The sequence below is a fragment of the Pseudophryne corroboree genome (genome assembly GCF_028390025.1).
Source record: "Pseudophryne corroboree isolate aPseCor3 chromosome 3 unlocalized genomic scaffold, aPseCor3.hap2 SUPER_3_unloc_32, whole genome shotgun sequence".
NCBI lineage: Eukaryota > Metazoa > Chordata > Amphibia > Anura > Myobatrachidae > Pseudophryne > Pseudophryne corroboree.
Genome location: NW_026967522.1, coordinates 105131 through 118285, shown reverse-complemented (window position 1 = coordinate 118285; position 13155 = coordinate 105131). Strand labels below are relative to the sequence as shown.

General features: G+C 43.2%; 2 protein-coding genes across 3 annotated transcripts in view; one reads left to right on the top strand and one right to left on the bottom strand.

The window, feature by feature from the left end:
• LOC134984051 (uncharacterized) overlaps positions 1-13155 on the top strand; it is a 236176-nt gene that overhangs the window by 127042 nt on the left and 95979 nt on the right. The window contains exon 14 of the mRNA XM_063949693.1: positions 4211-6274. Within this exon, the coding sequence (XP_063805763.1) occupies positions 4211-6274 (2064 nt within the window). The remainder of the gene's footprint in view (positions 1-4210; positions 6275-13155) is intronic.
• LOC134984047 (oocyte zinc finger protein XlCOF22-like) overlaps positions 1-13155 on the bottom strand; it is a 52016-nt gene that overhangs the window by 14412 nt on the left and 24449 nt on the right. The window lies entirely within an intron of this gene.

Genomic DNA, 13155 nt, shown 5'->3' with positions numbered 1-13155 from the left:
TTATCCGCTGATGCATCTGAAGATGCGATCCGGACCATTTGTCCAGCAGATCCCACTGAAAAGTTCTTGCGTGGAATCTGCCGAATGGAATCGCTTCGTAAGAAGCCACCATTTTCCCCAGGACCCTTGTGCATTGATGCACTGACACTTGGCCTGGTTTTAGGAGGTTCCTGACAAGCTCGGATAACTCCCTGGCTTTCTCCTCCGGGAGAAACACTTTTTTCTGGACTGTGTCCAGAATCATCCCTAGGAACAGCAGACGTGTCGTCGGATTCAGCTGCGATTTTGGAATATTTAGAATCCATCCGTGCTGTCGTAGTACTACTTGAGATAGTGCTACTCCGACCTCTAACTGTTCTCTGGACCTTGCCCTTATCAGGAGATCGTCCAAGTAAGGGATAATTAAGACGCCTTTTCTTCGAAGAAGAATCATCATTTCGGCCATTACCTTGGTAAAGACCCGGGGTGCCGTGGACAATCCAAACGGCAGCGTTTGAAACTGATAGTGACAGTTCTGTACCACGAACCTGAGGTACCCTTGGTGAGAAGGGCAAATTGGGACATGGAGGTAAGCATCCTTGATGTCCAGAGACACCATATAGTCCCCTTCTTCCAGGCTCGCTATCACTGCTCTGAGTGACTCCATTTTGAATTTGAACCTTTGTATGTAAGTGTTCAAGGACTTCAGATTTAGAATAGGTCTCACCGAGCCGTCCGGCTTCGGTACCACAAACAGTGTGGAATAATACCCCTTTCCCTGTTGTAGGAGGGGTACTTTTATTATCACCTGCTGGGAATACAGCTTGTGAATGGCTTCCAATACCGCCTCCCTGTCGGAGGGAGACGTTGGTAAAGCAGACTTCAGGAACCGGCGAGGGGGAGACGTCTCGAATTCCAATCTGTACCCCTGAGATACTACCTACAGGATCCAGGGGTCCACTTGCGAGTGAGCCCACTGCGCGCTGAAACTCTTGAGACAAGGGGCTGCCCGCTGCAGTCTTTTCCCCCTTCCTCTACCCCGGGGCAGATATGAGTGGCCTTTTGCCCGCTTGCCCTTATGGGGACGAGAGGACTGAGGCTGAAAAGACGGTGTCTTTTTCTGCTGAGGGGTGACTTGGGGTAGAAAGGTGGATTTTCCAGCTGTTGCCGTGGCCACCAGGTCCGATAGACCGACCCCAAATAACTCCTCCCCTTTATACGGCAATACTTCCATGTGCCGTTTGGAATCCGCATCACCTGACCACTGTCGTGTCCATAAACTTCTTCTGGCAGAAATGGACAGCGCACTTACTCTTGATGCCAGAGTGCAAATATCCCTCTGTGCATCTGTCAAAGTCAGAAAAATATCTCTATGCACACTGCCATATTTGCACCTCACACTGGTCCGCGCTGCGCATGCGTGCGCTCTCCCGTGAAGGCGCATACCCGCAGTTGCGTGCACCCGCTGGTGCACGGTATGCGTATTTACGGTAAAGTTTATGTAATCGTAGCGTGCGACTCAATCGTTACATATTTTCATTAATAATGTATTTTGTAGATCATGGTCCCTTTGATAGATTCTGAAAGTTTGGTTAATATAGCATGTTCCTCTTTGTATTGTGCGAAGGGTCTAACAGGGGTCATACAGTGGTGTTTGATACCCATCGGAAGAGTATTTAAATAGCAATATTCCGGTGTTGGTTTGGAGCGGATTAATCGCTCGTGCGAATAGTTATGGACATAAGAAGTTATGTCCATTTATTATTATTTGTTCTTACTTAGTCATGCACCTGAACAGTTGGAGACAGGTATCAGTGGGTCTCAAATGGCTCTTTGACCTCAGAGATCCCCCAAACAATAGTTTGCATGTTGGGAGGGCCTCATATCTTCACATGCATAAGGTAAGCACAGGAATAGTAATTGAAGATCAATTGTACTCCAAATCAGTATCTTTCCCGCAGACGGAGTACAATAGCCTTTAATTACACTGAGCTTTGAGACTCAATGAGGAGGGCCAACACCTGTGTTTACGAATGGAAAAGGGTTTGTATCCAGGAGAATGAGGGCTGAGATGTCATTGTCTCAACTGAAAGTGGACATCATGAATATAGAACAAAGCCCAGAGAAAGGGTTCTGTTTTGTATTCGCCAAACAATAGCTCTCCAGAAGACAGGAATGTGTTGGTCATCACCCATTGTGTTGCATAACCAAGGCCACTGATACAAGACAGCCCACCTGTATGAATCAACCTATGACCTTTGTTATAATGCGAAGCCGAATTCCTGTGTCCAATGGACGATAAGATTGTAGGGACCATTGGATTGCATTGTGTGTGGAGCATAAAAGACGGGCCTGTGGCATCCAGCTTACACTTCTCTTCAAACGATTATCATTGCTGATAATCGGGAAGCTGGATGTCCAGAGGCGCTTGCGATCGTTTCCCCTTGTGCGTAAGTTTCTCTCCGTAATCATATTGTCTTACTGTGAGCCATTTCTCTCATATCTCTCTCTCTCCCTCTCTTCTCTTTCTCTCGTATTTTGCCTTGATTAGTATTGTATTGTATTGTATTTCTTGTATAGTTATTTGGTTAGGAAGTCTCTGTTATATTGTAGTGTAGCATTTGTACTATGATTCCTTTTTGCAAGTATATTAGTTATAATACATATAATAGGCTTTGGACCCTAAACAAGTATCTGTGTATTTTCTCATAGTGTTAAGTGTTCACAGAGCGTCGGTGACGCTCAAGCAGCTTTGTAGTTAATCAGGTTACACCAGGTTGCACTTACACATTGTCTCTACATAAAGGTATACTGTGTATCTCATTGTTAAAGGTATAGATATCAAGGTATAGCGTTGTGAGCGTCTGCGCCGCTGGTGATCTCCTCGTGGTCTCGAGCGTCTGCTACGCCATAGCGAATCATTACGTTAGTCAACAGCCAATAGCGTGCCTGCCTGTGATCTCTGGGCCGTGAGCGAACGTGACGCTTGAGCGTCTCGCCTACGGCTGAGCGATCGTTACGCAAGTAGCGTACCCTTACGGTACTTCTTAAGTAAACAGCGTACAGTGTTCTTAGACCTCATAAAGGGTTGTTTATACGATAAAAGAATCCAGCTTTATCACATCTCGCATATATAGAAATGCATCTTTTAAATGCTCTATAGTCAATAATATATTGTCCCTGTCCAGGGTATCAATATTTTCAGTCAGGGACTCCGACCAAGCCACCCCAGCACTGCACATCCAGGCTGAGGCGATTGCTGGTCGTAGTATAACACCAGTATGTGTGTATATACTTTTTAGGATATTTTCCAGCTTCCTATCAGCTGGCTCCTTGAGGGCGGCCGTATCAGGAGACGGTAACGCCACTTGTTTTGATAAGCGTGTGAGCGCTTTATCCACCCTATGGGGTGTTTCCCAACGCGCCCTAACCTCTGGCGGGAAAGGGCACAATGCCAATAATTTTTTAGAAATTAGCAGTTTTTTATCGGGGGAAACCCGCGCTTCATCACACACCTCATTTAATTCATCTGATTCAGGAAGAACTACGGGTAGTTTTTTCACACCCCACATAATACCCCTTTTTGTGGTACTTGTAGTATCAAAAATATGCAAAACCTCCTTCATTGCCGTGATCATGTAACGTGTGGCCCTACTGGAAAATACGTTTGTTTCTTCACCGTCGACACTGGAGTCAGTGTCCGTGTCTACCGACTGAGGTAATGGGCGCTTTAGAGCCCCTGACGGTGTTTGAGACGCCTGGACAGGCACTAGCTGATAAATTGGAATGCCACAATCAAAGTAATGAGTATAAGGAGAGAGATACTGTGGTCACAGAAAGGGTGAATAAATTTGAGCAAACAATATTAGAGACCAAGTACAGAAAATTCCAACGGGATGTTGAGGATTATAAAACCGATAGTGTCAGATCCTATAGAAAAAATAAAAATCAAAGAGATAAAGATTCTGTTAATGACAATTTTGAAGCAAGGAAACCTTTTTATTCTTCATTTGGGAGAAGAGATGAAAGAAAATATTCAGGAGATACCCCCAATTATGATCATAAAATGAAGAATAATTTTTCTAAACGCCCCATAGAACGGACAGAGTCCGACCGACTAATAAATAGAGAGCTAGAAGAAGATCGTTCCCCGGCTAGAAATAGAGAATTAGGAGCCAGGCCCAAGTCACATCCTGATGCCTCCAATTCGTCAAGTAATTTTTTAGAACAGCGAAAAAGGAGGTTCCAGGATCGAGACAGGGACTGGCAAAGAGAGAGAGCCAGAAAAAGGAGAAATGTCAGCTTCGAGGAAGAAGAGGGGGGAGGAAGGAAGTACACAAGAGATTAAAGTTAAAAAGGAAGCTGTCTCAGAAGAAAAATATATTCAATCTTTCTTCCAGACAACTAACCGATAATGAGATTGCAGTGTTGAATAAAGGCCTAAAATTTTCCCCATCAACACCACCTAATATATTTAATTTATTTGTGGAACTAAATCGGTTTGTCCGTAACTTATGTCGGAAGAAATACTTTGCTAAGCAGGCCCTGTTAAAAAATAGAGACACAGCATCACCTATAGTTCTTGATGGGGAAGACGAAGGGGCCCTAGAAATACTCACCGCTCTTTTGGGTGAGAACTCTGAGGATACTCCCTCGAAACCCCAAAAATTGTTCGACATCAACAAACTGAAAAACAAGTCAGAGTTCTATCCCATTAAAACAAAGGGTTCAAGCATAGAGAGCTTTTACAAAACAACACTAGAAGAATTCAAAAATCTGTGCTCAAAAACACAAAAGACACAGAAGACCGAAAATCTCAACAAGTGGGAGAAACAAGCGATCTACAGGCTAACAAAAGATAGCACAATAGTAATCAAACAAGCTGATAAAGGGGGGGGGGGGCTCATTATACAGGACAGGTCTGATTATATCCTTGAAGCCAACAGGCAATTAAATAACCACGACTTCTACCACACTTTACCAAGAGACCCGACCCCAGTTTTCTTAAGAGAACTTCACGACCTATTAAGTCAAGCTATGAGCAACAATCTGATCTCCAAGGAGGAATTTAATTTTTTGTTCTGTTCACACCCCACAGTTCCCATATACTACCATCTTCCCAAAATTCACAAGTCATGCACAGCACCCCCAGGTCGTCCCATCATTTCTGGTGTAGGTTCCCTCACTTCTAACCTTTCACATTATATTGATATTTCTTTACAGCCACGGGTCACCATGTTGAAATCCCACATTAAAGATACAACTCATTTTTTGAATATGATCAAAGACATTGAGTGGAGGGATTCCTACGGATTCCTCACACTCGATGTCCAAAGTTTATACACAAATATTCCACATGATTTAGGCATCAATGCAATAGCAAGAAGACTCACAGAGGATGGGGATCTCACCGACTTACATCAAAAATTTATTCTGGATTCCATATCATTTATACTTAGACACAATTATTTCACTTTTTTGGATACTTTTTATTTACAGGTGATGGGGACGGCCATGGGAACCAGGTTCGCGCCGAGTTACGCCAACCTCTACATGGGCGAGGTCGAAGACCAGCTCGTGTGGGGTGGCGACCTCGGCGCGGACCTGGTTCTCTATGGCCGTTACATAGATGATCTCTTTATAATTTGGAACGGGGATGCTGAATCAGCCTCAGCATTTGTTTCCCATCTCAATTCCAATTCTTTCAATTTAATTTTCACTCACACTTACCACCCCCACAATATTAATTTTCTGGACATCTCCTTGGAGATCAGAGGAAACAGAATCTCTACTACCAACTATATAAAAGAGGTGGGAACGGACGCTTATCTACACTTTAAAAGTGGACATTACATGCCCTGGAAAAAGAGCATCCCCAAAAGTCAATTCCTTCATCTTCGAAGGAATTGCTCTGACTTGACCACCTTCAATATACAAGCCAAATCAATGATGGAGGCATTCCTCAGCAGGGGTTACCCAAAATTACTCATTGAATCAGCATTAGGGGAAGTCAAACAACGAAAAAGAGAGGATTTACTAATACCCAAGAATAAAAATAAAGAGAAAACCATTAATATGGATGAGGTAGCATTCATCTCTACATTCAACAATTGTCATTTAGAGATTAGGAACATCATCTCAAAGAATTATGGGATTCTCAGACAGGATTCTCAGTTGTCCTCAATATTGCATCCAAAACCCAAATTTATTTTTCGGAAGAACAGGTCACTTAAAAACCTATTAGCTCCCAGCCACTTGAAAGTTATTAAAGTAAGCAATGAGAGTACAAGTGGAAGTAATAACTGGTTGAAAAACCATCAGGAGAAAATAAAAGGCTGCTACAAGTGTGGAAAAAACAATGTATAACTTGTAATTATATTTCTAACCGTACAAAAGTAATTAAGGTTGAGACATCAGAGAAACCATTTGAAATTGCCAGTTTTATAAACTGTGACACTCCCTATGTCATTTATCTGCTGACATGCGGATGCAATAAAAAATATATAGGACGCACAACCAGGCCACTTAAAACCCGGTTTTTAGAGCACAGGAGGAACATCCTAAATAAGATTCAGACACACAGTGTTCCCAAACATTATTGTGATGTACATGGTGGAGACCCAAAATGTTTAAAACTTGTGGGCCTAGAACACATAACCCATAGCACACGGGGGGGGTGATAGGTATAAAAGACTTTGCAGACAGGAGGTCTTCTGGATGTACCAGATGGACAGCATATTTCCAGAGGGCCTCAATGAGGCAGTAGAATTAAACACTGTGATTTGACTAGTGCTGTATATCTATTGTAACAATAAGTCATCATAGGAGTAAACTGTCACCGATATTATCTCTGTAATGAGAGATCATAAGTTATATATATTCCTCCAAGATGTGCGAGGACAAATCACACAAAATAAATATAATAAGTTCTCCTCCAAAACCCTGCCCCTTCCCACCCCCTCCCCTCCCTCCCCCTCTCATTTCCCACTCCCTTTCCCCCCAAAACCCCCCCCACCCCAAACCACCCTCTCAGGTAAAAAAACTTTAAAAAATTTTTTTTTTTTTTCAAAACTTAAAAATTAAAACCTACAAATTTAATAATGAGATAAAAGAATTTACCATTAATTCTCTCCACACCACCTCCCAATGGTGAGGTGGGGGGTATTTGACATTCTCCGCAAACTAATACTGATAAGATATTAGGAAACAGTAGGAATATATATCCAATAGGAACAATGCAACTCCTTGAAATATATGTTAAAGCTGGTAAAAGTTTTTGGAATAATGAAACAGTTTCTAAAAAAGTATAAACCTTCTTGTTTCCTCGATTGTCTATGCTTAATGTGTAAACTAGTTACAGTTATAATACCAATGGACGTATAAGTGTGAGAGACGATCAGAGAATCTGCCCAAAATCCATATCCAAAATCCTTTTAAACTACGATTGAAGAAACACACTTTTTGAATGAGCAAAGATTAGATGACACTGTCCTAATTTCCCTATATGTTTCTACAGTATCTACTCTCCTATATCAAGCCAATCCATGCTAAAACTACAAACTTACAACTACGATAATCAGTGAGAAGTTCCCATTATGTAGATTAATTACTTTTTTTAAAAATATCTTTATTTTGCTATCCTGTACAGTCTCAACTTCCGATATTCACCACCAGATTGTGAGGAAGAGATGTTTTGAGGTCTCAAGTATATTTAAACGGGGTCTTTAGAAGGAGAGCCCATTGTTTGTGAGTTACCATGCCAACAACTACGCCGCCCGGTCACGTGGACCCCGTCACATAGTAGCTTACTACGATTCCCAGAGGCAGCGGCGGCGGCGGATGTCACGTGACCGGAAGACACGGAGATAAGCTCCGTCCAGTGGAACGCAAATGCGCTCCATTGAGCCGTAAATACGATAAAAAGTCCTTCTGCACTAACTACGAACAAAAGATATGTTACTTATGTACTTAGATTAACTACTGATACAAACTTGTTAAGATATAAGGGGGAAATAAATATTTGTACCCAGACGAAAAGCCTCCGTGACCCGGAAGCATTACCTCAGGGGTTTATTAATAATTAACAAAACTCGTTTTTTTTATCAAATCCCTTCCAAAAAACAAAGTTTTCACAATTGAGTCTGTCCTTAGAATATATAAGAAACCCATAGAAGGGTCAGTATAAACGTTTTTTTGTATGTTTCAATATATTAGAAGGATTGAGTGAAACAGCTGTTTACTGTTTGCCAATTACCCATGGTATAAATATTTCACCAATGGCCTACCTAAGTCACCTTTGATAAAGCTGCAGTGCCTAGCAGTGAAACGCGTAAGGAGGAGGCTATTTGGGTCATTCATCACGCCAGTTTGACTGCCGCATCACATCCGGACCAAACACTGGACTTTATCACCTGTTGTTCGATTGAGGCAAATTTTCCCATACTGAGGAACACCATCTACCCCAATCCTGATAAAGAGGACACCGTGCTAAATGAGGATTCCCAAGTTGATTGATTTCTGACCAAAAAAACATCAGAGACATTCCTTAAGGGACTACACCTCTAGCGGTAATCGGGTAAAGTGCATTGGTGTGACTGCGCCGTCAGTCTGTCTTTATCTGCCAGAAATGTCCAGGTTACAAATTAGGAACGGATGTTAATGTGATAGACAGTCATTATGTTTTGACCCATATTTACTGATCTTAATTGTTTGTAAAATCGTGTGGATATTTATCCACTATCTTTTTAACAAAAAGGCCTATTTTATGTATTAAATGTCATATCAATTAACACTCAATCCTTCTTGTTAATTTTTAATTGTTTACAAACATTTCCACTAGCGCTGCTATTTTTGTTCTTGTGTGTTTTCAACTTTATGGGTGGGGTGTAACTTCCCCCACACGTCATAGCAGCAGCATTAGAAACACAGCACCTGTAAGCGCCCGATCCTCCATTTATTTGGTAACAATTACTAGCTGATTTGCCGGCTGTCTCATGTCGTCAACAGTCTTTTCCTTAAATAAGACCATCCAATCAGGTGTCGACTCCCTAGGAGGTGACATCACTATTACAGGCAATTGCTCCGCCTCCACACCATTTTCCTCCTCATACATGTCGACACACACGTACCGACACACAGCACACACACAGGGAATGCTCTGATAGAGGACAGGACCCCACAAGCCCTTTGGGGAGACAGAGGGAGAGTTTGCCAGCACACACCAAAGCGCTATAATATGTATAGGGACAACCTTATATAAGTGTTTCTCCCTTATAGCTGCTATGTAGTTTTTCTAGCCAAATTAGTGCCCCCCTCTCTTTTTTACCCCGTTTCTGTAGTGCAGGACTGCAGGGGAGAGTCAGGGAGACGTCCTTCCAGCGGAGCTGTGAGGGAAAATGGCGCTTGTGTGCTGAGGAGATAGGCTCCGCCCCCTTCTCGGCGGCCTTTTCTCCCGCTTTTTTAGGAAAAACTGGCAGGAGTTAAATACATCCATATAGCCCAGGAGCTATATGTGATGTATTTTTAGCCATATATAGTGTTTACATTGCGTCTCAGGGCACCCCCCCCCCCAGCGCCCTGCACCCTCAGTGACCGCAGTGTGAAGTGTGCTGAGAGCAATGGCGCACAGCTGCAGTGCTGTGGGCTACCTTTACTGAAGACAGCTGTCTTCTGCCGCCGATTTCCGGACCTCTTCTGTCTTCTGGCTCTGTAAGGGGGCCAGCGGCGCGGCTCCGGGACCCATCCATGGCTGGGCCTGTGATCGTCCCTCTGGAGCTAATGTCCAGTAGCCAAGAAGCCCAATCGCAGGTGAGTTCGCTTCTTCTCCCCTTAGTCCCTCGATGCAGTGAGCTTGTTGCCAGCAGGACTCACTGAAAATTAAAAAAAAACCTAAGTCTAAACTTTTACACTAAGCAGCTCAGGAGAGCCACCTAGTCTGCACCCTTCTCGGCCGGGCACAAAAATCTAACTGAGGCTTGGAGGAGGGTCATAGGGGGAGGAGCCAGTGCACACCAGCTAGTCCAAAAGCTTTTACTTTTTGTGCCCTGTCTCCTGCGGAGCCGCTAATCCCCATGGTCCTTACGGAGTCCCAGCATCCACTTAGGACGTCAGAGAAATAGACTTTAAAGTAGACTACTTTAAAGTAGTCTCCTGCCTGCGATCCGCAGGATCCTTGAGGGCCGCTGTGTCTGGAGACAGTAGCGCCACTTTCTTGGACAGGCGCGTTAAGGCCTTGTCCACATACCGACACCCCACACACACAGGGATTAACCTATATGGGGACAAAACCCCAACCAGGTCCTTAGGAGAGACAGAGAGTGTGTATGCCAGCACACACCCAGCTCCTAAATAACACCGGAAAAAATAAATGAACAGATAGCGCTTTTATATATATATATATATATATATATATATATATATATATCCAATTCCCACTCACTGCGTTACCAATGTGCCCCCCTCCTCTTTTTCCAGCCCGTGAAAGTGTTCAGCAGGGGAGAGACCGGGGAGCCAGCGTTTGAATTGCAGCTAACACTACATTCCGTTCTGGTGTAGAAGCTGGTAATGCCGACTTGAAAAATTGGCGCGGGGGCACCTCTTCGAATTCCAGTTTGTAACCCTGGGAAACTATTTCCAACACCCAAGGATTAAGGTCTGAGCTGACCCAGGCCTGGCTGAAAAGTTGAAGACGTGCCCCCACCGGTGCAGACCTATAAAGGGACAAAACCCCAACCAGGCCCTTAGGAGAGACAGAGAGAGAGTATGCCAGCACACACCCAGCGCTCAAATAACACCAGAAAAAATAAATGACCAGATAGCGCTTTTATATATATATATATATATACAATTCCCACTCACTGCGTTGCCAATGTGCCCCCCAGCAGGGGAGAGACCGGGGAGCCAGTATCCTCATGCAGCTTCTGTGGAGAAAATGGCGCTGGTTAGTGGTGAGGATCAAGCTCCGCCCACCCGACGGCGGGCTTCGGTCCCAGTGCAATTGTAATAAAATGGCGGAGGATCTGTGATTTACTGCCTCCGCAGCCTAATCCTACTCTTTGTGCATCAAACTTTGAGTATTATTGCTGCCCAGGGCGCCCCCCCGCCCCCCCTCCCCCCTGCACCCATCAGTGCTGCCTCTGTGTGTTGTGTCTGGGAGCAATGGCGCGCAGCGGTACCTCAAGAAGATCTGAAGTCTTCTGCCGCCTGAGATGTCTTCTATCTTCTCATACTCGCCCGGCTTCTATCTTCCAGCATCTGTGAGGAGGACGGCGGCGCGGCTGCGGGACGAACCCCAGGGCGAGACCTGTGTTCCGACTCCCTCTGGAGCTAATGGTGTCCAGTAGCCTAAGAAGCAGAGCCTGTCAGTTAAGTAGGTCTGCTTCTCTCCCCTCAGTCCCACGATGCAGGGAGCCTGTTGCCAGCAGTGCTCCCTGAAAATAAAAAACCTAACAAAATTTTTTTTCTACAGAAAACTCAGGAGAGCTCTCTGCAGTGCACCCATTCTCCTCTGGGCACAGAATCTAACTGGGGTCTGGAGGAGGGGCATAGAGGGAGGAGCCAGTGCCCACCCATAGGAAAAGTTCTTTTTAGGTGCCCATGTCTCCTGCGGAGCCCGTCTATAACCCATGGTCCTTACGGAGTCCCCAGCATCCTCTAGGATGTAAGAGAAAAAGGCTTTGTAGATGTTTACTACTGTATTGTCTTACTGACCTATAGTTTCCTACTGTATTGTCTTACTGACCTATAGTTTCCTTCTGTATTGTCTTACTGACCTATAGTTTCTTACTGTATTGTCTTACTGACCTATAGTTTCCTTCTGTATTGTCTTACTGACCTATAGTTTCCTACTGTATTGTCTTACTGACCTATAGTTTTCTACTGTATTGTCTTACTGACCTATAGTTTCCTACTGTATTGTCTTACTGACCTATAGTTTCCTTCTGTATTGTCTTACTGACCTATAGTTTCCTACTGTATTGTCTTACTGACCTATAGTTTCCTACTGTATTGTCTTACTGACCTATAGTTTTACTGTATTGTCTTACTGACCTATAGTTTCCTACTGTATTGTCTTACTGACCTATAGTTTCTTACTGTATTGTCTTACTGACCTATAGTTTCTTCTGTATTGTCTTACTGACCTATAGTTTCCTTCTGTATTGTCTTACTGACCTATAGTTTCCTTCTGTATTGTCTTACTGACCTATAGTTTCCTTTTGTATTGTCTTACTGACCAATAGTTTCCTTTTGTATTGTCTTACTGACCTACAGTTTCCTTTTGTATTGTCTTACTGACCTACAGTTTCCTTCTGTATTGTCTTACTGACCTATAGTTGCTTCTGTATTGTCTTACTGACCTATAGTTTCCTACTGTATTGTCTTACTGACCTATAGTTTGTTCTGCATTGTTTTACTGACCTATAGTTTCCTTCTACATTGTCTTACTGACCTATATAGTTTCCTACTGTATCACTGTCTTACTGACCTATAGTTTCCTGTCTTACTGACCTATAGTTTCCTACTGTATTGTCTTACTGACCTAAAGTTTCTTCTGTATTGTCTTACTGACCTATAGCTTCCTACTGTATCACTGTCTTACTGACCTATAGTTTCCTGTCTTACTGACCTATAGTTTCCTACTGTATTGTCTTACTAACCTAAAGTTTCTTCTGTATTGTCTTACTGACCTATAGTTTCCTACTGTATTGTCTTACTGACCTATTGTTTCTTCTGTATTGTCTTACTGACCTATTGTTTCTTCTGTATTGTCTTAGTGACCTATAGTTTCCTTCTACATTGTCTTACTGACCTATATAGTTTCCTACTGTATCACTGTCTTACTGACCTATAGTTTCCTGTCTTACTGACCTATAGTTTCCTACTGTATTGTCTTACTGACCTAAAGTTTCTTCTGTATTGTCTTACTGACCTATAATTTCCTACTGTATTGTCTTACTGACCTATTGTTTCTTCTGTATTGTCCTACTGACCTATAGTTTCTTACTGTATTGTCTTAGGGCCCTACACACTAAAAGATTATCTGTCCAATCTGGCTGATTGGAAAGAAAATCTGGCAATGTCTGAGAGCAAATGGCAATTTACTATTTGCTCTCAGAGATTGGAAAACAGACAAAAATGGACTTTCAGACAAATTGGTTACATTTGTTTCATTAAACC